The 22,895-nt window shown below is 29.8% G+C and overlaps 3 protein-coding genes across 3 annotated transcripts; 1 reads left to right on the top strand and 2 right to left on the bottom strand.

Moving 5' to 3' along the window:
* Positions 1 to 1,325: 1,325 nt before the first annotated feature.
* Positions 1,326 to 7,548, top strand: LOC124922148 (GTP-binding protein ERG). Its single transcript, XM_047462876.1, has 9 exons — positions 1,326 to 2,006; positions 2,912 to 3,001; positions 3,950 to 4,095; positions 5,036 to 5,194; positions 5,310 to 5,376; positions 6,304 to 6,411; positions 6,496 to 6,635; positions 7,096 to 7,165; positions 7,270 to 7,548. The coding sequence occupies exons 1-9, from the start codon at positions 1,500 to 1,502 to the stop codon at positions 7,282 to 7,284; spliced, it is 1,302 nt and encodes a 433-aa protein (XP_047318832.1). The 5' UTR covers positions 1,326 to 1,499; the 3' UTR covers positions 7,285 to 7,548.
* Positions 7,549 to 8,845: 1,297 nt separating this feature from the next.
* LOC124919237 (coiled-coil domain-containing protein 25-like) lies at positions 8,846 to 14,100 on the bottom strand. Its single transcript, XM_047459434.1, has 6 exons — positions 13,881 to 14,100; positions 11,535 to 11,662; positions 10,134 to 10,237; positions 9,966 to 10,053; positions 9,361 to 9,422; positions 8,846 to 9,196 (listed from the first exon to the last, which is right to left on the bottom strand). Exons 1-6 carry the CDS (start codon positions 13,991 to 13,993, stop codon positions 9,041 to 9,043), a joined length of 651 nt encoding a protein of 216 aa, XP_047315390.1. The 5' UTR covers positions 13,994 to 14,100; the 3' UTR covers positions 8,846 to 9,040.
* Positions 14,101 to 15,855: 1,755 nt separating this feature from the next.
* LOC124919236 (protein WHAT'S THIS FACTOR 1 homolog, chloroplastic) lies at positions 15,856 to 18,043 on the bottom strand. Its single transcript, XM_047459433.1, has 2 exons — positions 17,846 to 18,043; positions 15,856 to 17,408 (listed from the first exon to the last, which is right to left on the bottom strand). Exon 2 carries the CDS (start codon positions 17,401 to 17,403, stop codon positions 15,976 to 15,978), a length of 1,428 nt encoding a protein of 475 aa, XP_047315389.1. The 5' UTR covers positions 17,404 to 17,408; positions 17,846 to 18,043; the 3' UTR covers positions 15,856 to 15,975.
* Between the last annotated feature and the right edge of the window lie 4,852 nt (positions 18,044 to 22,895).

Raw genomic sequence — 22,895 nt, 5'->3', positions numbered from 1 at the left:
TTACATAAGAATAATTTATTTGTAAGAAATAAATAACATTGTATCTCAATTGATAAAGAGTTCTATAAAAATAAACAATGATTTTAGATTCAATTTTTATTTAAAAATATCTTATGTTCCGAGAACATTCAATCTCAATGAGAGACTAATTTTTTAAATTAAAAAAAAAAAATAGTAATTCAATATAAATGATAATGGGACAAATATTGTAAGACCTCTTACTAGAATTATTTTTATTAAATATGATAAATCGTTATTCTTTTTCATTTTGTCTTATTCTTAAATTTGAATATATTTTTTTTTAAATATAAATATAAAATGTTTTAAATGAGAATAAATCGTTATCTTTTTTATCTTTTAAGAATAACTCTTACTAATTTAGCTACTTCATTTAGTTAATTTATATTATATTTTTTTGAATTAAAAAAATGAATAAGACTCATCACAGTAAAGATGACAATTTGAAACCACCCCGGATAACCGAATTGAATTGCTCCGTTTGGAGCGGTTTTTTCCCGATTTGACCAGTAGTTGACCGGGGATGTGACGGGGATGATATTTGTGTCCACTGCCCCGAACCGTCCCGATTTCACCTCGATTATACTCCGAATACTAAAAATACAATTAAATATATAAAATCACCAATATATTTATTTATTTTAAATAGTTTTATTATATTTTATAAGAATTTTAAGTTTATTTTTTATATTAATATAAACTTTTAATATATTATATTAAAAATTCATTGATATAATTTGATAATATAAATTTTTTATTTATTTTTTAAAATATGGTATGAATGGTGCCCCGCGGGGATTTTTCAAAATCGAATGGGTGGAGATGGTAGTAAAAAAATCCTCGAAGTAAAACTAGGGCAGTGGTGGTAAATGCATTCCCCGCCCGAACCGCCCATTGCTATCCCTACCCCACAACAATGACCCCACTTCAACTCAAAGCGCTTTCAGATGAAATCGAACCCGTGATATTTTAGTCTCTTAACTTAATTAATTTATAATATTATTATATAACATAAAAATATTTATATTATTAAAAAATATACATTATTAAATTAAATATTAAACAAAAAAAAAAAACTAATATAATATATTTCAAACTTATTTATAATAAAATTTAATAAGACACTATATCTTCGTGAAAGTATTTTAAATAGGCAATATAAATCTGGATATGAATTCTATTTAAAACTTATATAAAGTTTTAGGGTTTACATGTCTATTTTGTTAAAGTTGAAGGTCCTGTCTATGTTTCTTTTCCATAAAACCCTTAAAACAAAACCCTTTCAAGTCCTATCAGCAGTCAGCAAAACCTTTCTCTCGAATCATATCCAAGAACACACATTTATATAAACAAGTTTATTGCTTACTTCTATAATCACCTTCGGATTTGATCGGGAAAATGAACCATCTTTCTCACGCAGCGAATTAGCTGGTCAGAATTGATGAATTCGTGTTTGTCCCCATTGTAATACGAATTCTGAAATGAAAGCTTTGAGAGCTCTTCGGACTCTGACGGCTCTTTCTTCTAATCCCTACAAAACCCATACATTTCCATCCCTTCTTCAACGATCCTACGCATCTCAGCCTCAAATAGAAAGCGGCGAAACTGTTTCCACATCTGAAGATGATAGTTATAGTCGAGTAAACGCATTCGATAGTAGTCATTATGATTTACCTGAGATTGGCACGAATTCTGAGTCCGAAGTTGAGAAGGAACCCACGTGGGATGAAAAGTATAGGGAGAAAGCCAATCGTTCTGTATTTGGTGAAGAAACCAGCAAGCAGAGGACGCGAATTAAGGAGAGGGAAGTAGAGAAAGCTCGTAAAGCTGGGACATTAGCTAAGGCATTGCTTGAAGCTGCATTGCAGCAACCTGAAGATGATGAAGAAGAGGGGGATATGATAGTGGCCGAAGAAGATCAGAAGTCGTTGTATGTTGGAATTATTGGAGCACCTAATGCTGGAAAATCTGCCTTGACTAATTACATGGTTTGTCTTTAATTAATGTATTCTACTAGTTAATGTTAGGGCTCTTGGGAACCATATTACATTTTCCATAATTCAGTTTTGCAGTGATAATAGGCCTTTTGGTATACCAGATTTTATATGTGATCTCATCTGTCTCAGATTTCGTTTGTCATCTAACCTGGAATCAAGCTTAAAATATCGAAATTTTGGCATCATGATCCAACTTCATTTGTCAGATGAAATAGTTTTTACTTAACAAAATGAATTATGTGAAAACTACAAAGTTGGCGATTTCTCATTCAGATTGATGATTTTATATATGTTTTAACATATTCATAGTTGATTATGAAACGCATATTAGTTGGAAGAATATTGCTATCATGTCTTTGTAGTTAAATGCTTGATTGTTTTGTATCCTCATCAGTAGTTTGGTTATGCAATAACACCAATTGAGCTCGTTTTGCCTCCAGTTATATGTTATTCTTATGGCTATTATATATTTGCTATCCCGTGAGTTTTGTATTTGCCTTACATGAAAATATCATCATTTCTTTTTCAATGGACATGAATGATACCATGAAAAACTTACTACAAATTTAGTTATAGGACATGTTTCAGTTACATTTAGGAAGGAGGTATATGATCAATAGACCAAAAGAAGGTTATAATTGTAGTTCTATTGGTATAATGCATTTTCAACTAGAACTGTATGGATTCTCATGAGTATTGTTTTCATTATTAGCCAAATACCTTTTTTGCAACATAAACCATGAAGCTTTGCAACTATTCTAGGGGGTTTTCTTCAATGCAGAGACTTATATGATTCAGTTTATCATTGTTGATTTTTTTTTCTTCTTGTTATTGTCAAGTTTGTCAGTTAAGTTGTCTCCTATTAACTATTTTTTTAACTGTTGTTATTGTAATAGGTGGGGACCAAGGTTGCCGCTGTTTCTAGGAAGACAAATACAACGACTCATGAGATATTAGGCGTGATGACGAAAGGGAATACTCAGATTGTAAGTGTCTTCACTAAGTTAGCATAAGATGCACATTTGTTTTGTGATCAGGCAGTGGACAGAGTATGCAACAAATCATTAATGGATCATGTTTAAAATTTGGTATATCTTTAAAGAGAGAAAACAAGCCACCCCTTGCAATCATCAGAAGATATGGGAAATGGGAAAAAAAAAATTCAAATCACCGTTTAATTTTGAATATAAAAAGCTGGATGCCTTTAACCACTGAAAGCCAGAATTGGCCTAGGTGAACAAACACAGAACCCTCACAAAAACCTTCAATTTTGTATTTTGCTATAATCACCTATCATTAAATTTGCCTTAGGAATGTTGTGTAGGGTGTCACTAAATGTAAAAAAGAAGAAGATAAACATGGTTCAATCCTAATTGAAAAGAAAAAAGGATCATTACTAGAAAAATATGATTCTAGATAATCAATTAGTTTTAATTTATGCTCGATCCAAGGATCAACCTCTTTTAGCCTAATTTAGTTGAGCCACGTGTGGATGAGTTGAGCAATAGAGAAGTCAATTCTATTTTAGAACTTAGAAAGCAAGCTTGTGGGTCAAGATCAAATTAAGGAGAAGTAAGTCAGAATAAAAATGCAACAATAATTAGGTTAGACTTGCATAGGAGTGAGCAATAATTGACGATTAAAATTTTTTGTCTTAGAGATCCTTGAAATCTTTCTAAAGAAATCAGTTTGATTTTGAAAGAAAATATTGGTTTGGAGATCCTTGTTACCTTGAACCATATAAGCATTTCTCTAAAATCATAATATGTAGCTCCTTTTATTTTCATTATATATTAAGCTTTTATTTTCATATTACCAAGTACATAAGTCTATTGTAGCCTATTGAAGCATGAACCACATATACTGTAATCAAAGAACTGATCGTAAATCTTAATTAATTTATTAAGAGAAAATCTAACTGCTGTTTTCTACAGTGTTTCTTTGATACTCCAGGGCTCATGTTAAAGAATAGTGGCTTCCCTTATCATGATGTCAAAGTTCGTGTTGATAGTGCATGGAGCTCAATAGATCTATATGATGTGCTCATAGTTATATTTGATGTCCATAGACATGTTAACAGGTGAATAATTTTTTATTTTTCTTTCTATGTGCAATAATCTTTTCCACTTGTTCTTTTGCTCCTATGTTGTTGGTTTTGTATTTCTGTTGTCCCTTTTAGGAGCAATTTGCCAAATGATGGGGAGTATTATTTTATTTCTTCCAGTTTATGTTTACATGGATGTCATTTCAAAATGGGACAGAGAGTATTATTCTATTTCTTCCAGTTTATCTTTTACATGGGTGTCATTTCAATTACTCTTTGCAATCAAATCATACAGTTTGGAGTTCACAATTGGGTCTATTTGCTCCACTTCTCAAATGTTATTAGAGGCTAATATTGCTCTTAAATTAGTTTTCTTTTGAAATAATTATGAGTATTCTGTGTTTTCTCCTTTATTTAAAAGGTATTGGTTATATTTTTTTAAGTTTCAAAATAAATTACTTTGTCAAGATCTCTATTTTGAATGATCCTTTTTTCTTCAAATTTTAGGATAGGTCTTGCTTGACTCCAAAAGATAGTATATCCATACAGCATAACATTATTAGATATATATTGTAGATTAACACTTTGCTTAACGAATGAGTTAGTGTGGATATACACTTCTTCAGTCACACTAATGAGTGAACCTACCATACAGACTTAAACGGCAATGTGTTTGATATAGATAAGGCTTTTCCTAACCTGACCTGATGGAAAACTGAGAGCTTGTTGATGAAAAAAGAGGATTGTTTGGGTTAAATGACTAAAAAGAGATTATTTGGCTTTGTCATTTCTATACCATACATATGTTGATGTTTATTCCTTCAGAATGGTCAATTGTTGCATGGTGAGATTTAGATCAATATACATATTAAAGACAATTAACCACTTTATTTATACTTATTGAAGAAACTTGTTCTAAAAACATTGATTGATTCACCACTTAGGGTCAATAATTGTGTGATTCTTTTGTTGACAGACCTGATGCAAGGGTTGTGAGATTGATTCACCACTTAGGGTCACAACCTAACCCAAAGCAAAAACGAATCTTATGTATGAATAAGGTGGATTTGGTTGAGAAGAAGAAAGATTTATTAAAGGTTGCCGAGGAATTCAAAGACCTTTGTGGATATGAGAGGTCTGGTTCTTCTTTGCTTTTATTTCCTTGTATGTTGACATAAAAAATATATAATTATTGCTGTTATTTCTCCTGTTGTTTTCTCCATCTTCTAATTTGATCCTTCTTTTAATAGGAATTTTATGCTCTCTGGCTTGAAGGGTTATGGAGTGAAAGATCTAACTCAATTTCTAAAAGAGCAGGCATGTTTTTGCGATGAATTAGTTTTTGCCTCTATATTTCCCAACGTTTCTTGATCTTTGAGTGTTTTTTATTGGTAATTAGGTTCTCACTTATGTTTTGACTTGTTGTCTTGCTTGCAATATGAATTCTTATTATATCACCATAGTGCCAAGCTAGTCTAGTGTATATTGGGAAAAAAATACTTGTTTGATGTAAAAGTGGATTATTTGAGGTTATTGGGGTTAAATGACTAAAATATCCCTCGTGTTTTATTTGGAATAAACCTTCATGAAAGGCCTAAGTTTTAGTCAGTAGCAAGTTATCATTGTTGGCTGAGGTTGCCCACTGTGGGAATATCAATGATTGTGGAGAAACCTAGTGATATTTAATAGCAATTTTGTGGTAGTAGAAAAACTTGATCTAAAAATAAATAAAGAAAAAATATTAAAAGAAAACATTAAGCCCTTGTTTGATGTGGGGTTATTTAAATAAGTAGGTGGTTATTTTCAAATAATCATGTAGGTTATGAAAAATCAGGTTATTTTAGATTATTTGAGTAAAAAGACATTAAGGTATAAGTTGATAATTAATAAATAAATTTTTTAAAATAGATTTAAATAATATTATTGACGAGTATAATGTGGATGAGATATTGGGTTATTTGGAAATAATCTGATAACCCATATCAAACATCAAACAAGGCAATTTGAATTCGTGTCACACTAAGTTTGATCCCAACTTGTTCCACAGCCTGGGACGAGACAGAAATGGTGTTCCCAAATGAAGCCAATAAAATGGTAAAAATCCCTATGGGTAGTGGATGATGTTATTTCTTTGTGAATGATTGATTGTTGAATAGTTTCTATTCCCATCTGCTGCATATTTTGAATTTATCTTATGCTCTAAGTTAACTATATTCTGGTCTCACTTCTCATGTGCTTGATTAGGCTGTTAAAAGACCTTGGGATGAAGATCCACTTGCAATGAATGAAGAAGTTATGAAAAATATATCATTAGAAGTTGTTCGTGAAAGACTCTTGGACCATGTTCATCAGGTTGACACTTGACACTACTGTGGAAAGTTTTTTATTTTTAATATTTTTATATAATTTAATCTAGAAAAGAAAATTGTATTCCAGGAAATTCCTTATGGAATAGAACATAGGTTGGTAGATTGGAAGGAATTAAGAGATGGATCTCTCCGGATTGAGCATCACCTCATCACTCACAAGATGAGCCAGCGCAAGATTCTGGTTGGAAAGAATGGATCAAAAATTGGGTATTATTATAATACTTCTCATTTTCCTTTTTGTTAAGTCAACTTTTCATTAAAAACAAAGTTTGAGATAGATTTTCAAAAAACAAATACTTAAAGGTTAAAAGAATTAGATGTCAATTTAATAAAAAAAATCTCATCCTGTGCAAAATCAGTGTACGTGTGGCCCCTCACATCAATTAGGGCATTCTTAGTGAGAATCGAACATGAAACCTTTAGTCTCTTAAATAATACTATTTTCACTTGAGTTACTCTGGTGAGTTATTGGTTATATAATAATACTGGCTAATATTTGTTTATGAAAATAGTCAAGCTCGAACCACTGAACTAAATGAGCCTTCCAGAAACATATAATATTGGAGATGTGGAAAAGGACACTATCATTTCATTTTCCATTTTTTATGTTCTAAATGTCCCTTTGGTATCACCATCATGTCAATTCCATTTTTTATGTTCAACACAGGAGAATAGGAATAGAAGCAAATGAAGAGCTAAGGACTATATTCAAGAGGAATGTTCATCTCATTCTTCAGGTATAAAAATTTAATGAGATGTTTACTAAATTTATTTTCTTTTAAATATATATAATAAATTTAATTTGTCAAATTAGCCTAAACAACTACATTGTTAATAACAGGTCAAAGTGAAGTGAAGAAAGCCAATTTGGAAGTTTTTTTTTTATTATTATTATGAGTTAGGGAGGGGTGGCTAAATGCTGCTTTTATATGTATAAAGTGGGGAGGTATTGTGCAATTCTGGTTGATTATCATATTTTATAACAGAAGATGAAATATGTTTCTGAATCTTAAAAGGATAATGTAGTCATCTATTTTACTCCACTGATTGTCATTTTTGTATCCCCAAGTCTTATTTTGTTGTATGAATAAATTAATGATTAGATATTTTTTACTTCACTGATTTAGCTTGTTCTTTTTTAAATTGTAATTTGTTATTTTAATTTATTTAGGTGTTCATTTTTTAATATATCCATTACTTTAGAACAAGGAGAGTGAATAAAACAATCTAGTTGGGTTAAACAACTCATTGAAAAGGGATTATAGAGCAACGAGTATCTTCACGACCTGTGGGCCTTCTACCTCCACGTGGCATTGCTCTATCAGGCTTTCTCCCATTGTGGAAAATTCCCCACTGCTGCCTCCCGTAGTAGTCTGGGGCTCTGGGCCGTCTTTCAGTCCCAGTGTGGTTGATCATCCTCTCGGACCAGCTACTGAACATTGTCTTGGTAAGTTATTACATCACCAACTAGCTAATCAGATAAGTTATTATATCACCAACTAGCTAATCAGACGCGAGTCCCTCCTCCTTTTGCTTCTCAGCCTACGGGGTATTAGCAGCCGTTTCCAGCCGTTGTTCTCCTCCCAAGGGTAGGTTCTTATACGTTACTCACCCGTCCGCCACTGGAAACACCACACTTGCATGCCGCCAGCGTTCATCCTGAGCCAGGATTCGAACTCTCTACGAAGAGATTCATAGTTGCATTGATATAAAATTGTAACATTTTAAAGGGAATCTAACTAGTTTGGTTTTAAGTCATTTTTATAAAATTTTAGATTTAAAATTTTAGATCTCATAATTGTACGAAATGATAAATTATTTTGATTTTGTAAAAAAAAATTGAATTTGTTTTGAAATGATAAATTATTTTGATTTTGTAAAAAAAAACTGAATTTGTTTTGAAATGATAAACTTTTTTTTTTTTGTTAAATGTATGGAATAATCATACAAACAAAATATTTGTGAAACTATTTTTGAAATGATAAGATTATTTTTGTTAATGTGTGAAATAATTGTACAAATAAAATATTTGTTACAAATCATAATATAATGATATACAAACAAAAAGTAATAATTTAAAAAAAAAAAAAAAAATCTCAAATAAAATTCTTTTCAACTATTAAGATATTTTAAATAGAACAGCCATCTCAAATTACTTTATCTCAATTTACTTATAAAATAGTGAGACTAATATTTTAAATTTCTTAAACAAACTTCCACTTAAAGTGTTTTAAATGAGAAATCATAACGTTTTATCCCTTAAGAATTTACCGAACTCGTGACTATTGATCTCTTAAGACTCTAACCGAGTGAGTTAAAATGGTAAGTAAATACACAGACATTAAGTATGTGTCTCATCCATCATGCTCAGGATCTTACAATTGTTTTTTCCTAAAAGAAAGTAATTATTACAAAGATTAAGAAAGAAAATAATATCTTTCTTTGAAAGTAAAAAGTAAAAATGTAGTAGGAAACAAGATTCCACCTTTGACAATCTGAATATTGTCCATCAAAGTGTAAGAATACTCTAATAAGAGAGTAAGGGAAATTGACTAAACATACAATTGGCAAGCAAAAGCAATACACACACTCAATTCTTGTTTAATATATTTTCACATGAAATCATCCTCCAATTCTTGCAAGGACTTGCTTCCTCCTGCTGCTACATCCTTGTTAGATGTCATCTTTTCCGCTACCATCAAATTCTTGTAGCTCCTTAAATCCGCTTGTTTCTCTTTCTCAAGTCTATCTAGATCCTCTCGTCGTTTCTGTCATTTTATAAACAAAACAATATTACAAAATGGACCAAACTAGCCTTCAGTTTGTTGCATTTTAAGCTAAGAAAACTAATTTTCATATGAATCAAGAATTGGGTTAGATTGGGAAATGAACTGCAACACTATATATGTATAAAACATGGAACACAACTCACTTTTTCTCTCAGATGCTGCTTTCTTTCAGCTCTTTCTGCTGCACCGACTGCTTCCACTTCAGCTGAATATACACAAAACAAAATAATAGAATGAGAAACAAAATATAAAAAGAATGTTAGTATTCGTCTACAATCTATATATGGAATAAACACACATACAATTGTTTTTAATATATTTTCAAGACTTGGATTTGTTTGAAGTGTTTAATGTAAAATGATCGCACTTTCGTTCATAAATCGTTTAAGTACAAAGTTAACCCTCTTTCAAAAAGCTTAATTTTTGATAAGTACTTCGTTTCATCTGCAAAACTTGAATGCTTCAGATAATTGTAATTCTTCTTCCACAAATTTCTTGAAGCATATGATAATCTTCCCAGGTCGTAACTTGTTTTGAAATGGTTCTTGACGGGGTTTCACCATAATTTTTGGGCTCAGCCAAAATATGGATGAATGAAATGGTTTTTAAAATTAAAATATGAGGAATATATCATGTAAATACAAGTCCATTGAAATTAATTAAACCACTGTTTTTAAAATTTGATGCTGAAATACCTTATTTAATATTGGGTCCATGTAAATGACAATTGGAAACAGAATTCTTATACCTTTCAGGTCAGGCTTTCGCTCTACTTTTGTCTTGTTCAATCTATTAACAACGTCATTTATCCGCTTCTCCACTCGAATAGTGCGAACCTACAATTAGAAATAAGACCAGCAAATGAACAGCTAGTTATATGCATAAAATTGCACCAAAAGCAACAAGTCAGACTGACCATTTTTGGGTTGTGGAAGCCAACTTGTCCAACATCCATGGAAGCTGTCTTCTTCAAATTTTGCCAGGGTGTGTAAACAATATCAACGTTATTTACCTTATTCCCTGCCAATTAAGATATAATATTAAATAATAATGGTCTGTGTGAACTAATAAAATATCCTAAAATCATGAAGAGTATATTAGGCACAATTGATCAAATAGAAGGGAAAAAAATAGGAGAAACACCAAAATGAAAGGTAACTAAGCATGCGTAGAAAAATAACTTTGTAAACCACTTTTTCCCTCCTCTATGTAAGTGGAAAAGAAATTCAATTTGGCTATGTTTGGTTAGGGTGAAACTGGAATTGGGGGTTTAAGTCTAATTTCAGATTGAACGCTTAAAATAAGGAGTCAGACTTGGAATTGCAATTCAAATGGAATTAAAATGTATATGATTTCTTTAAGTTCCAATTCTACCATTCCTACACTTTGGAATTACAATTAAAGGATTCCTCCAAACATATGACTATGTGCTTGGCCACACGATAAGGAATACCAGCTGTCCTCAATTCTCAGGCGTACATACTGTTATACGCATAGACATTAGGGTTTCTGTCATGTGTACATGATTAGATAGTGAGTAGATTAGTAAGTATTAATGGTAGTTAATATGATAGTTAGTTAGTTAGTATAGTTGGTTAGAATAGTAGTATAAATAAAATGCAATGTAATCAATTGGGATATTGATAATGATGATGAATAACAGTTGTAGTCTTTATCTTTCTTCAGTTCTCTGATTAAGTCGCAACTAATTCTTCTAAGGTATCTCATCTCAATTCTTGAGACAATTACTTATCGTCATCTCTTTCATTCGGTACCCTACAGTTTCCAACCCAAGTTGTACCAGCAACGTCTTTTGCTTTATCAACTTGTTTTCCTTGTTTTTGTTGGACAGTATGTTCTCTGCTCTAAGGCTACGTTTCGATTGATATAACTGGAATTGAAATGGGAAGTAAAATTTTAATTTCAAAAGAATTGGAATTGAATTACAAAGGCTTCAGAAAGTGTGGGTCAGACATGAGGGCCAGATGCAAGGACTTGGGCCGGTAACCAGAGAATAATGTGGTACAGTCTTAATGGGTTTGTTAGACCGGTCTGTTAGGACGTTCTTACTGGTAATACTAATTACATAATTAATAGTTGAGGGTAGCTGTAATTTTTATTCAGATATTTATGTAATGAATTCTCATCTCCATTGGCTACTTCTACTCATAAACCCTGACTTTGTATCAGTTGCATTTCCACTTTAAGACAATAAAAAAGTCCTAGATTTACTATATATTTTTTTAACTGTGATCAAAGAAGAATCAACCCAACACTCTTATTAGGAAGAAAATTGGAAGTTTAGAAGCATGTTAACCTTGAATAGAATTAGCTTTAACAAGTTGCGCACAATCTTCAAGCAATCCTTCAGATATGTCATCCATTGTCTGACCCTTGTTCAGTCTGAGATAAACATGGGCTGAAGACATTTTATCGACATGAAACCTGCAGGTAAAACCAATAAATAAAGGTCGATAATGTGCATTAAGAGAAAAGTGCAAAACTTTCCTTTACGGTACCCATCTACTGAATATATGATTAATTTGCATCAAACTAACAAGTGTATTGACACACAGCCACTTGAGCTGACATGCAGGCTGTAATAAATTAGCAGTGTGTCTCTCATAAGTATGTGCGGACAGGCACTACATAAAATAGTTAATAACTTCTAAATACACTAACAACCTAAGAGTATAGATTATGTGCTAGAGTGTTTCATTATATGTGCCTACTGCCTGCAGTGTTTGGTTAAAAATGAAGTTATGTGTTGGATCACAAGTTAAATTTTATGTCAAAATCACAATCCCATAGGAAATCACCAAAGTTAAAATGTAAAATACTTTTTTTTTTTGTAGAAGATTTTTTCTAGATCAACATCAAAATTATAGTGTGATTTTTGTTACTCCTTTTGGTATGCAAACTATATTTTACAATTAAGAATGCCTTAAGTTGAATTGGGGGCCATGACAGTGGTTGGTCGTACTAACTTCCTAAAATTCAATATATATATATATATATATATATATATATATATATTACAACATGATCCAAAGTATAGTGTAATCTTTTGCTTTACTTGGTATAGAAATTTATTTCACAGATATTATTATACCATCTTTATTATCATAATGTCATTATTTTTTACATCATTGTGATTTTTCACAAACATAACAAATATAGATTTTTCATATCATCATCAACGTGAAAAATAAATTGATACTCATAATACGGGTTTTAGATTGGGTGGCAAACGGAATTTGAGCTGGATATTTCATATCAAAATAGACCCATAAATTCAACCAAATACTAGATGAAATGTAATTGCTTAATAGTATAAGGCACTACACTTGGCCCTCCCAAAACAAGTCTCATTCAATAGAAGCAAACCTAACAATCCTCACACTCAATACTCATTTCAGCATACCTAGACATGGAAGAATGTGTATAAAAAATTCAATCAAAATCAGATGAAATATAATTCCATGAGTGATCCTCCCAAAACCAGTCCCATCAATAGAAGCAAACATATTCTTCTTCTCCATAATGTTCTTCCAAAAGGTCTCCTCAGTCTAGGAACAAGAATTTTTTTTTTTCATTTCTAAGAACTAATATAGTTTATAACTTTGACCAAAAATGTGTTAAATGATTTTACTAGCACAACTTATAAAACACTACATAAAAATCATCATTCACAACATCTTCTAGAAGACTAGTTTCAATATAATATAGCTTACTGTTAAATGATTTGATCACTATACATCTCACTAAGATGTATAACTAGAACAAGCAATAAACGTAAGCCCATAACAATCATTTTGGTTCTAATTACATCTGTAGGATGAGCTTGGGACAAAGTAAATGTTAAACGAGAGAATAAAACCTAGAATTTCTTAGTTGAACCATAATAAAGTACAGATTAGGGATACTAAGATTGCTACTTGTTTGAAACATTTTGAGTACAATCCAAATGACATGCAACAGGGCTATCTTTGACACAACATATTGGTAAAATAGAAACATTACACATACAAAAAATTATCATATAAGGACGCATGATCATCAAGTAAATTGTGTAGTTTCTCAACAAAGAACTTTAAACATAATGGAAATGTATATCTAGATCTGATAGAAGAAATTGTCAAAGTACATGAAAAGCACCCCAAGAAAATGAAACAATGCAAAAGGAACTTGAAAAAGTAGTATAGGCTATGACATTTCCAGCGTTCATTTTTATGCTAGTTGTTGTCTGCAACTAAAAGAGCAATGAACGTCAAACTATTCTGCAAATATATTCACCCTCCTAGTCTATCTATGAAGCACAGGTTATTCAGCTAAAGTGTAGAAGACTTAAACTTTTGAACTTCAAGTAAACTGGATTTTGTTATCAATTTTACCAACCCCACATGAGTAGCTCATACACTGTACTGTATTCACATCCCTGATTCAAATTTCGCCTTATAAGATACAGACAACATAAAATGATAAGAAAACGACAATAAACTGGACTTTTTAAGAGATGGCTATGAAAAAAGTAACCTTTTTAAACTTTCAATTGACAATCAACAGCCAGTTGGAAACCAATCGAATCACAACAAGTTCATATAACTCATATCGCAATATGTACATATATATATATAAGAGAGAAAGAAAGATGGCGAGTTACCAAATATCTTCGATGAATCCATATCTGATGAGTTCTTCGTTTTCGTATTTGTCAATGCCCATGAAGATAGTGTAATCACCAGCCTCAGGACGAGCTTTGAAGTAGAGAACCATCTTTATCTTCCTCTTTTGCGCCTTCGATTGAGTCTCTTTCGGAAATCTAGGGTTTGGAGATTATTGTAACAGAGTGATGAGAATAAGATAGCTTTGGACTTTTGGGTGGATTTCTCAATCTGGGGGCAGGATTGGATAAAAACACAAACATACATACAGTATCAAAACCTAAACTAAACTAAACATAGTAAAATCTATGTTTTTTTTTAATTTAATCATAATTAAATATCACTTTAATTATTCACTCATAAATTATTTTATTTAATTTATTAACAAAAATACTGTATTTAAATATTATTTTTTTATTTTTAAAATATATATATTAATATTATTTAATTTTTTTATTAAAAAAAAAATGCATACTATAAATCACTTTCTATCAATACTTTTTTAAGTAAATTCAGTTTATTTTTTCGGGGAAACTAACCAAATCAATTAAATCTAGTTAAAAATTAAATAAAATAATTAAACCGCCATTTAAAAATCGTTATTCATGATTAAAATTAAAAATATATTTATAAGTTGTTTGATCTTTTCATAAAAAAAATTACATTTTAAACTATTGATATCCATTTTTAAAATTTTAGATCCGTTGGATTTAGTAGGTTATTTATTTTGAATTATTTAAACTTTCAAAGTTTGGGGACTAAAATAATAATAAGAGTTTTATAAAGAATAATTAATTTTATAAATATTATATATATATCCTAATGTTTATTTTTTAAGCAAAATAAATAAAATAGTATTTACAAACGTTCACTTAGAAAATAAGCATATTTTTATTTGGTATAAAATTGGGATTCATCCATTATGAATAAAATTATTATTTTAATTTAATAAATGCATAAAATTATTCAAGTCATAATAGTGATCAATTTTGACATTTAAATATGTATTAAAATCAATTGTTGTTGTTTTCAAAAACAAATTTTCTTTTCAAATAAACTATTTTTTTAATGTTAATTAAGGACACATAGTCTTTTAAACATAAAATTTTAATTGATAACGTATTTCTTCAAACAAGAATATGAATCCATCTTAAAGTAATTCAAAAAAATAATCCAAACTCAAATCACCTCATAATCTAGAAAAATGTATATTTTTTTTATAACAATTGAAGCAAATCGTTGTTGGTACATTTGAAAGCCAGTTTGTAGCACAGATTAGTGGTTTCGTTAGTCGCCCGCAGGAGTCAAGGGGTTGTAGAGGCGACTCCAGAGAGAATTACGGCGAAGAGAGCTTATGGCCCGCAGGAGTGTTCTTGGGCCATCATAGAAACATAGATAGGGTCAACGACGGAACGAAGAACTCACCCTAGATACAGCTTTTTCGTAGACGTTCACTTGCATCACAAACCCCCATGAATCTTTGATTGGGCTTCTAAATGAACTTGACTCAAACCAGAGGTGTGGTAGTATATCACGCACGAATTCATGTTCTCAATCCCAGCTGTAGTCTTATCTACTGTTTGTTGCAATGGAATTTTATTCAGAGCGTGCTACAATGGCTCTTATATTGAATGAAGGTAAAATAGAACAGTGGCTTGGTTATTTGAAGGTGTTGAAGAAGCAGATAAACACAAGGAACATAACCTCGACGCGGTCATGTCTCGCCCCCCAGTATAGTGACCGGTTCCATGTTTTCCCCGAATTTAATCAGTTCCAGGCTCTATTATGAGCAAATTTACTAAATTTCTTTTGTAAGATATTCATTGAGAATATGTTTATTAAGTAAATGTTAGCTCATTAGTTGATTCTTTTTCATTCAAAGATTTGAAATTAAATAATTGTTTCAAAACATACATTTATAAATCTATATATATTAACTTAAGTGGATAAAATTTAAACTATAGTAAGATATCATTGAAGAAATTATCCAACACTAGAATTATATTCTATTGTTTCATACAAACAAAAATGCATATATACATTAATTTCTGGATTTGATTCAAAATAAGTTATGTTTTCAAATAATAAATTGTGTTACCATGGTTGTACATTTTGATCTACCTTATAATGGTCAACAACATTAGATTTAGTACTCCAAAACTGCTCGTTTGAACTCCCATCTAAAAATTCATCATAATCATCGTCAATTTCATCATCGTCTGAGTCAAACAAACTATCTAAACCGTCTGCATAGTCGTCTTCATCATCGTCATCAGAAACTTGAAGTTCATCAACAATGACATTACCATTATTCATACTAACAACTTTTCTCCTTTCTCGTCTCATCCTTTTCCCTTCCCTAGCCAATTCCATTAACCCATCTCTTATAACCAAAATTTCATCCTTTTCAAATAATCTACCTTTCTCGTCGTACCCCTCAAACAAAAAGACCGAATCTCGCTGACCTTTAAAACTTATATAGAACAATTCCGGATGTCTAATCAACATTCCCCTAAGCTTATTTGGTAGATCGAAATCCTTCCTAAAATGAGTCAAATGATCGATTAAAGTTCTCTTCTCGAGCGTCATTCCTAAAATCTCCCTTACTAAAGCACATGACCTCTTCTCCGCCTCGATTGATTCCTTCGGAAAACTCTCCGCGCGAGATTCATATGGACAAATATCCTCCATTTCATTGAACTTTATCAAAAACTCTCGATGAAGTCTTTTCACGTTCACTCCCTTTTGAAGTCTCAAATGCTTGAACTTCAATGGCCTATCCACGATCAAATTATCGGGTTTTGCCTTGGGAGCGGGCAAAACACACGCCAATTGTGGGTCCCACGATACGAGCTCGAGCGCTCGCCCATAGGAGGTGTCCACCGTCCTGAATTTGTCAGGGTATTCGTTGCAGAGACGGGAAGTGAAATTGGTGGGGAGGCCTAGGTCAGGTCCAAGGTGGATTAACTTAGTCAAGAGAATTCTCCGGTATGAGGAAAGCATTAGGAGTTTTTGAAGCTTCGTGGCGAGAGTTAAGGACACACTTGACTTGAGATTTGACTCTCGAGTTGCCAAAGCCTCTGCAGATGGGGTGAGGCGAACGCAGAGCTGAGAATGTTGTTTGGTCGCGTTGAGAGGTGTTTGAGGGAATGGAATGGTGAATAGTTCGAATATTGAAGGGTAACGTTGGATCATTGATATGATTGAATGTGGTTTTGATAAAGATAAGTAGGATCTACATTTTGAGAGGATGCTTAATGGCATGAAGTGTTTTGGTTTGGAAAGAAGTAGGGTTTTTAGTTTTTGTATGAACCGAATCTTATTCGTTTTTGAAACGTGCTTGTCTAGTGATCGATCGCGAGGGATTTTGATAGCTGACCTAGGTAATGAAATCAAGATGGTTTTACACCTTCTGGCGTCAAGCTGGGTAACTTTAAGACTTGGTCTGATTTGTAAGAACTCAGACGAAAGGGTAATTATACCTGGTTCTCTTTGATATGAAACAAATAAAGAACATGCCATTATTCCTGCACAAAGATTGAATTCAGCTAACTAAATGATTGCAGATTTTATTACAAGAGTTCTGGAAATCAGGATTCAGGATACAGATTTCATCATGTTTTCAAATGATCATGCCAACATACATATAGAAACTACCTTACCTAGCTAGGGCATTAATTCAAACCTACATATAAAGCATGTTGATCTTCAACAATAGTAAAACCTAATAGCTAAAAACATCAATATAACTTGACTCTCTTATCAATTTTGTTCATAATCCTCGCCAAAGGGTACTTTTTTAGCAATTATATTTAACCTAATTTCTAAAGTAATAGTCTGTAACATAAACTAAGCATTTCTATAAATTTCGAAAAACCCATTGATTTCTGTTTGTATAATTGCGTCTAGAAACTTATTCACTGGTAAATAGATCAAAATGATAGGTGATAGACAAAACTGGTACCTGGAGGCTGGACCGCTGGACGGAAATTGAGCTGTGTTGCCGAAGAACTGAATTTTGGGAGTAATCGGTGTATTGTTTGCGTCAATTCGTCGTGTATACGGCTAGTTTGTTCAAATAGCAGAAGATTTTGATAGGTTTATCATCATTATCAGAAGAAGAAGAGATTAAGTTAGAGAAAGATGTGAGTAGAGAGAGAAGACCAACCAGATATGTTTGATTTATTTTTATTTTATTTTATTTTTATCCAGGTTCATTTATTTATTCAATTAAAATTTATATAGTATTTAGATGTAATTTTCTAAAAATATTAATGACATACAATCTATATATATATAATGATGCTTAATTTTTAAAGTGTCCGGATTGCCGGGTCGAGAGCTGTGGTTAATTTGGATACTTGGGTCGGATTGTGGGTTTACCCGTTTTTAAATTTAAAACGGTTAAAAATAAAATTAAAAATACTAGAGGTATGTTTCGAACTTGCAACCTAACAAAACAAGTACAACTCTTTAACCAACTAGGCTACAAAGACTTTATATTTTAAATTCAACACCAAATTTGATAAACGCGGGACGTTTTAACATTAATATAAGTTCAACTTTTTAACTAACTAATCTATATATATATAATGATGCTTAATTTTTAAAGTGTCCAGATTGCCGGGTCGAGAGCTGTGGTTAATTTGGATACTTGGGTCGGATTGTGGGTTTACCCGTTTTTAAATTTAAAACGGTTAAAAATAAAATTAAAAATGCTAGAGGTATGTTTCGAACTTGCAACCTAATAAAACAAATACAACTCTTTAACCAACTAGAGTACAAAGACTTTATATATTAAATTCAAACATCAAATTTGATAAATGCGGGACGTTTTAATATTAAAATAAGTTCAACTTTTTAATTAACTAATATATAATGATGTTGAGTAAATGGATACTTGGGTCGGATTATGTGTTTGGACAGAATTTGCATCCCCATCTCCCGTCCAAGTCATATATGTCACAACTTGGTTACATCAGGGTGCTGATTCACAGATTTGGAAGTTACTGTGAGTTGAAGAACACTCCTGAATTCTTTTAGAATTTTACTGAATACTTGGATCTGAGCTTTACACCCTTACACGAAATTTTCAAAACTTCATAAAAAGCTTGACGATCTTCAATGTAGGTTTTCATTTTGATTTGATTGAGGGTTTGAGGGTGGATCTTTTTCCTTAGGTTTGCCGAGAGGAGGATATTTATAGTCTCCCAAGGTTGGTCAATTGACCAAGCGGCTTTGATTTAGTCAAAAGACCGTCAATGGTTTTTGTTTGATCTTCAACCAGTTGCCCGTATAGTTAATGATGTTGCCTCAGGGTGTAGGTGAAATGATCATCAAAGTAAAGTGATCCTTTCTCACCTTTTGAACAGAGTCAAATAATATGGAAACTACTAAGTTCCATCTTTGAAAAATCAAAGATGGAAGCTATTCTTTTCCTATTTGTCGTTGTGAGGAAGAAGACAAACTAGGAGATAAACGATGTCATTTTAGGCCCAAGCGCGAACGACTGGGCGTTCCGTCGCATCTAGGCTAATGACGTTGAGGCGCGCGTTAGTTGTCTACTTTATTGCGAATACAGGTCTCTTACGTTACAGCGGTTGACTGTTGGGCGTTGGATGACAATCCAGTGCTCATCCAATGGGTGAGGTTTGCTGCACTGATCTCTTTTTGTAATTTTGGTTGTAACATATTCCAGCTCTTTTCCAGCCTTGAAGCTTGTTTGAAATTGATTTTTTTCAATCCCTTTGTCTCCATTTTCGACTTACAAAATATTCTTAATAAATATGACATTTAATTTGCCCATTTATTTATATATTTTAGGTTTTAATAAATAATTTATTTTGGATAAAATGGATACAACAATATTTATCCTAAATTATTTATTTTAATTTATTTTTAATTTCTTAAAATTTATTTAAGATAAAATGAATACAACAATTATCTCAAATTATTTTATTTATTTTTCTTAAACATTATCTTAATTAATTGAGCTTAATTATTATAATAATTAATTGAATTAATTATTTAATTGTGCTTTGGCCTTAATTTTAATAATTTTGATTTTATTTATTTAAAATAATTATTTTAAATTTTATAAATTCGGTAGGTAAAATTTTAGTACTTATAATTCTATATCCTAACGCGTTCTTTACTTTATGATCTATATAAATTTATTTCCTTGACATGATAATAAGCTTTACATTACAAAATTCAAGAGCTTGTAGTTTGGCTTGACTCCACTTCACATCACACCTAAAGCTACTAATGAATTGATAACTTATTGAGGGAAAAATAACAAGTAGTACTATAGCTTCACCCAAAAATATTTAAATAATTTTAGTAAGGAAAGCATACATTAATGTTTTTAAACAATATTTAAATTTAAAACGGTTAAAAATAAAATTAAAAATGCTAGAGGTATGTTTCGAACTTGCAACCTAACAAAACAAGTACAACTCTTTAACCAACTAGGCTACAAAGACTTTATATTTTAAATTCAACACCAAATTTGATAAACGCGGGACGTTTTAACATTAATATAAGTTCAACTTTTTAACTAACTAATCTATATATATATAATGATGCTTAATTTTTAAAGTGTCCAGATTGCCGGGTCGAGAGCTGTGGTTAATTTGGATACTTGGGTCGGATTGTGGGTTTACCCGTTTTTAAATTTAAAACGGTTAAAAATAAAATTAAAAATGCTAGAGGTATGTTTCGAACTTGCAACCTAACAAAACAAGTACAACTCTTTAACCAACTAGAGTACAAAGACTTTATATATTAAATTCAAACATCAAATTTGATAAATGCGGGACGTTTTAATATTAATATAAGTTCAACTTTTTAACTAACTAATATATAATGATGTTGAGTAAATGAATACTTGGGTCGGATTATGTGTTGACCCACCCATAAATTTAAAACGGTTAAAAATAAAATTAAAAATGTTATTCGTAATTTTTTTCACGGTTTTTTATATTATTACTCGTGCATTTCTAAATGCTAGTTTTATTTGAAATAGATAAGTTTTTTTTTGAATCATTTGAGTCTAATCACAATTTAATTATATATTATTTTATTAATAATATAATTTAAATTATTAACAATAATGCTCTTAAATATATATATTAAAATTTAGTTGTTGTTTTTTTTGTAATTTTAATAAATATATATAATTTTTTTACATTAAATCTTTGTTAGTTTCTGGTTATTGAAAATTAATCTTAAATATTTTATCATTTTATCTTTTATATTTGTTAACATTTACAATATTTAAACTTGTAACTAAGCTATTAAAATATTTATTTACAAATTACAATACATTTATATCTATAATTTTTACTTATATTAAAATATAAACTTATGATATTACATATTTAATTAAATTAATTAAATATATATAGTTCATTTTATTAGTAATAAAATGTATTACGCAAAGAGATACAAAGAAGAGAAAAAAATGATGAAAATAAAATATAATATAAGAAAATCAATAATAGACATGCTTAAACAATATAGGATAAAGTAGTATTTTAAATATAAAATCTGTTTAATTATATTTATTCACAATATTTGTAAAAAATTATTATATTAGTAACTTATCCACGTCTAAAACTTAAATCAAACCGGTTCAATTAAGTAACTACTTTATTAGTTTCTTCGTGAGGGTATATAAGATATATGGGATATACATTTTAATAATATTAGTCTTATGTATATATTAATAAATTTAATATTATCTTATCGTTTAAATTTAATTTTATTCCATCTCCAAATATTTTCAAACATGCAAATATTATAATAAATATAAGTTGTACATGTATTTTATTTAAAGTATAAATAGAAACATAAATGGTATATGTATAAAATTTTGTGATTAGTAATATAAAAAACCTAGTATAAGATTAAAAATATATTTTTGTTTTTATATTTAAATTTGTGATATAATTTTATTTTATTTTATTTATATTGCTATTATTTATTATTCTTTCAATTATATTTGTTGTTAATATTTTTAAATATTGTATTTAAATAATTAAAAATAAAATTCAATTTATTATATAAAATTTAATTAAAATACATATTTTATGTTATTTTATTTATTAATTTATTGTGCATAAATTAAATACAAAATAAATATTAATATATTATTTGATTTAAAATAATATATTAATAATTTTAATTTTAATAACTCAATAGTATAACTCATATGCAAGTGTTAAGTGCATTAATATTATTTAAATAATTCCAAAGTTTTGAAAATAATAATCTTTCTGGGTCTTTGTTTTTTATTTATTTATTGTTGGATAGTCTTTTTTTTCTTCTTCTAACAATAAATTATTTGATAAAAATAAGTAATTTTCTAATTCCAAAGAGTCATTGTAGTTTTTTATTTTATTTTTAGTTATAGTTTTTTGAAATGAGAAGTTTAATTTGGGATTTGAAAAAATATGGCTTCATGTAAATATATAAATATATATTGTAAAATGATTAAAATCTTTTCGTTTTTAATAATTTAAAATATTGTGAAATAAAAATAAAATAATTTTGTATTTTAATTAAGAATTTATATATATATATATATATATATATATATATAATTTATAATAAACTAAAATTTTGAATTAAGACTCTTAAAATTTGATTGTAAAGTATATTAGGAGTAGATTTAGAAAAAAATTATTATTGTAAAGTATATTAGGAGTAGATTTAGATAATATTTTAAATTAATTAATTAAATTTTATAATTTTAATTTTTTTTTTAGAAGTTTACAAATTATTTTGATTTTATAATTTTGCATAAATAAAACAAATTTATACAATAATTATTTTTTAATAATTTGTTTCTTATAAATTATTAAACTAATGTTATACTTAATATATAACTAATATTATTTTTAAAATAAATTTATAATAAATTTTTAAAAAATAATGAGTGACCAATTATTTAAAATAAATTATCAATTTTATGTGTGTTCATATTATTTTTAAAATAAATTTTAAAAAAT

The sequence above is a fragment of the Impatiens glandulifera genome, chromosome 1 (genome assembly GCF_907164915.1).
Source record: "Impatiens glandulifera chromosome 1, dImpGla2.1, whole genome shotgun sequence".
Classification (NCBI taxonomy): domain Eukaryota; kingdom Viridiplantae; phylum Streptophyta; class Magnoliopsida; order Ericales; family Balsaminaceae; genus Impatiens; species Impatiens glandulifera.
This window is presented reverse-complemented; position numbering and strand designations above follow the sequence as displayed.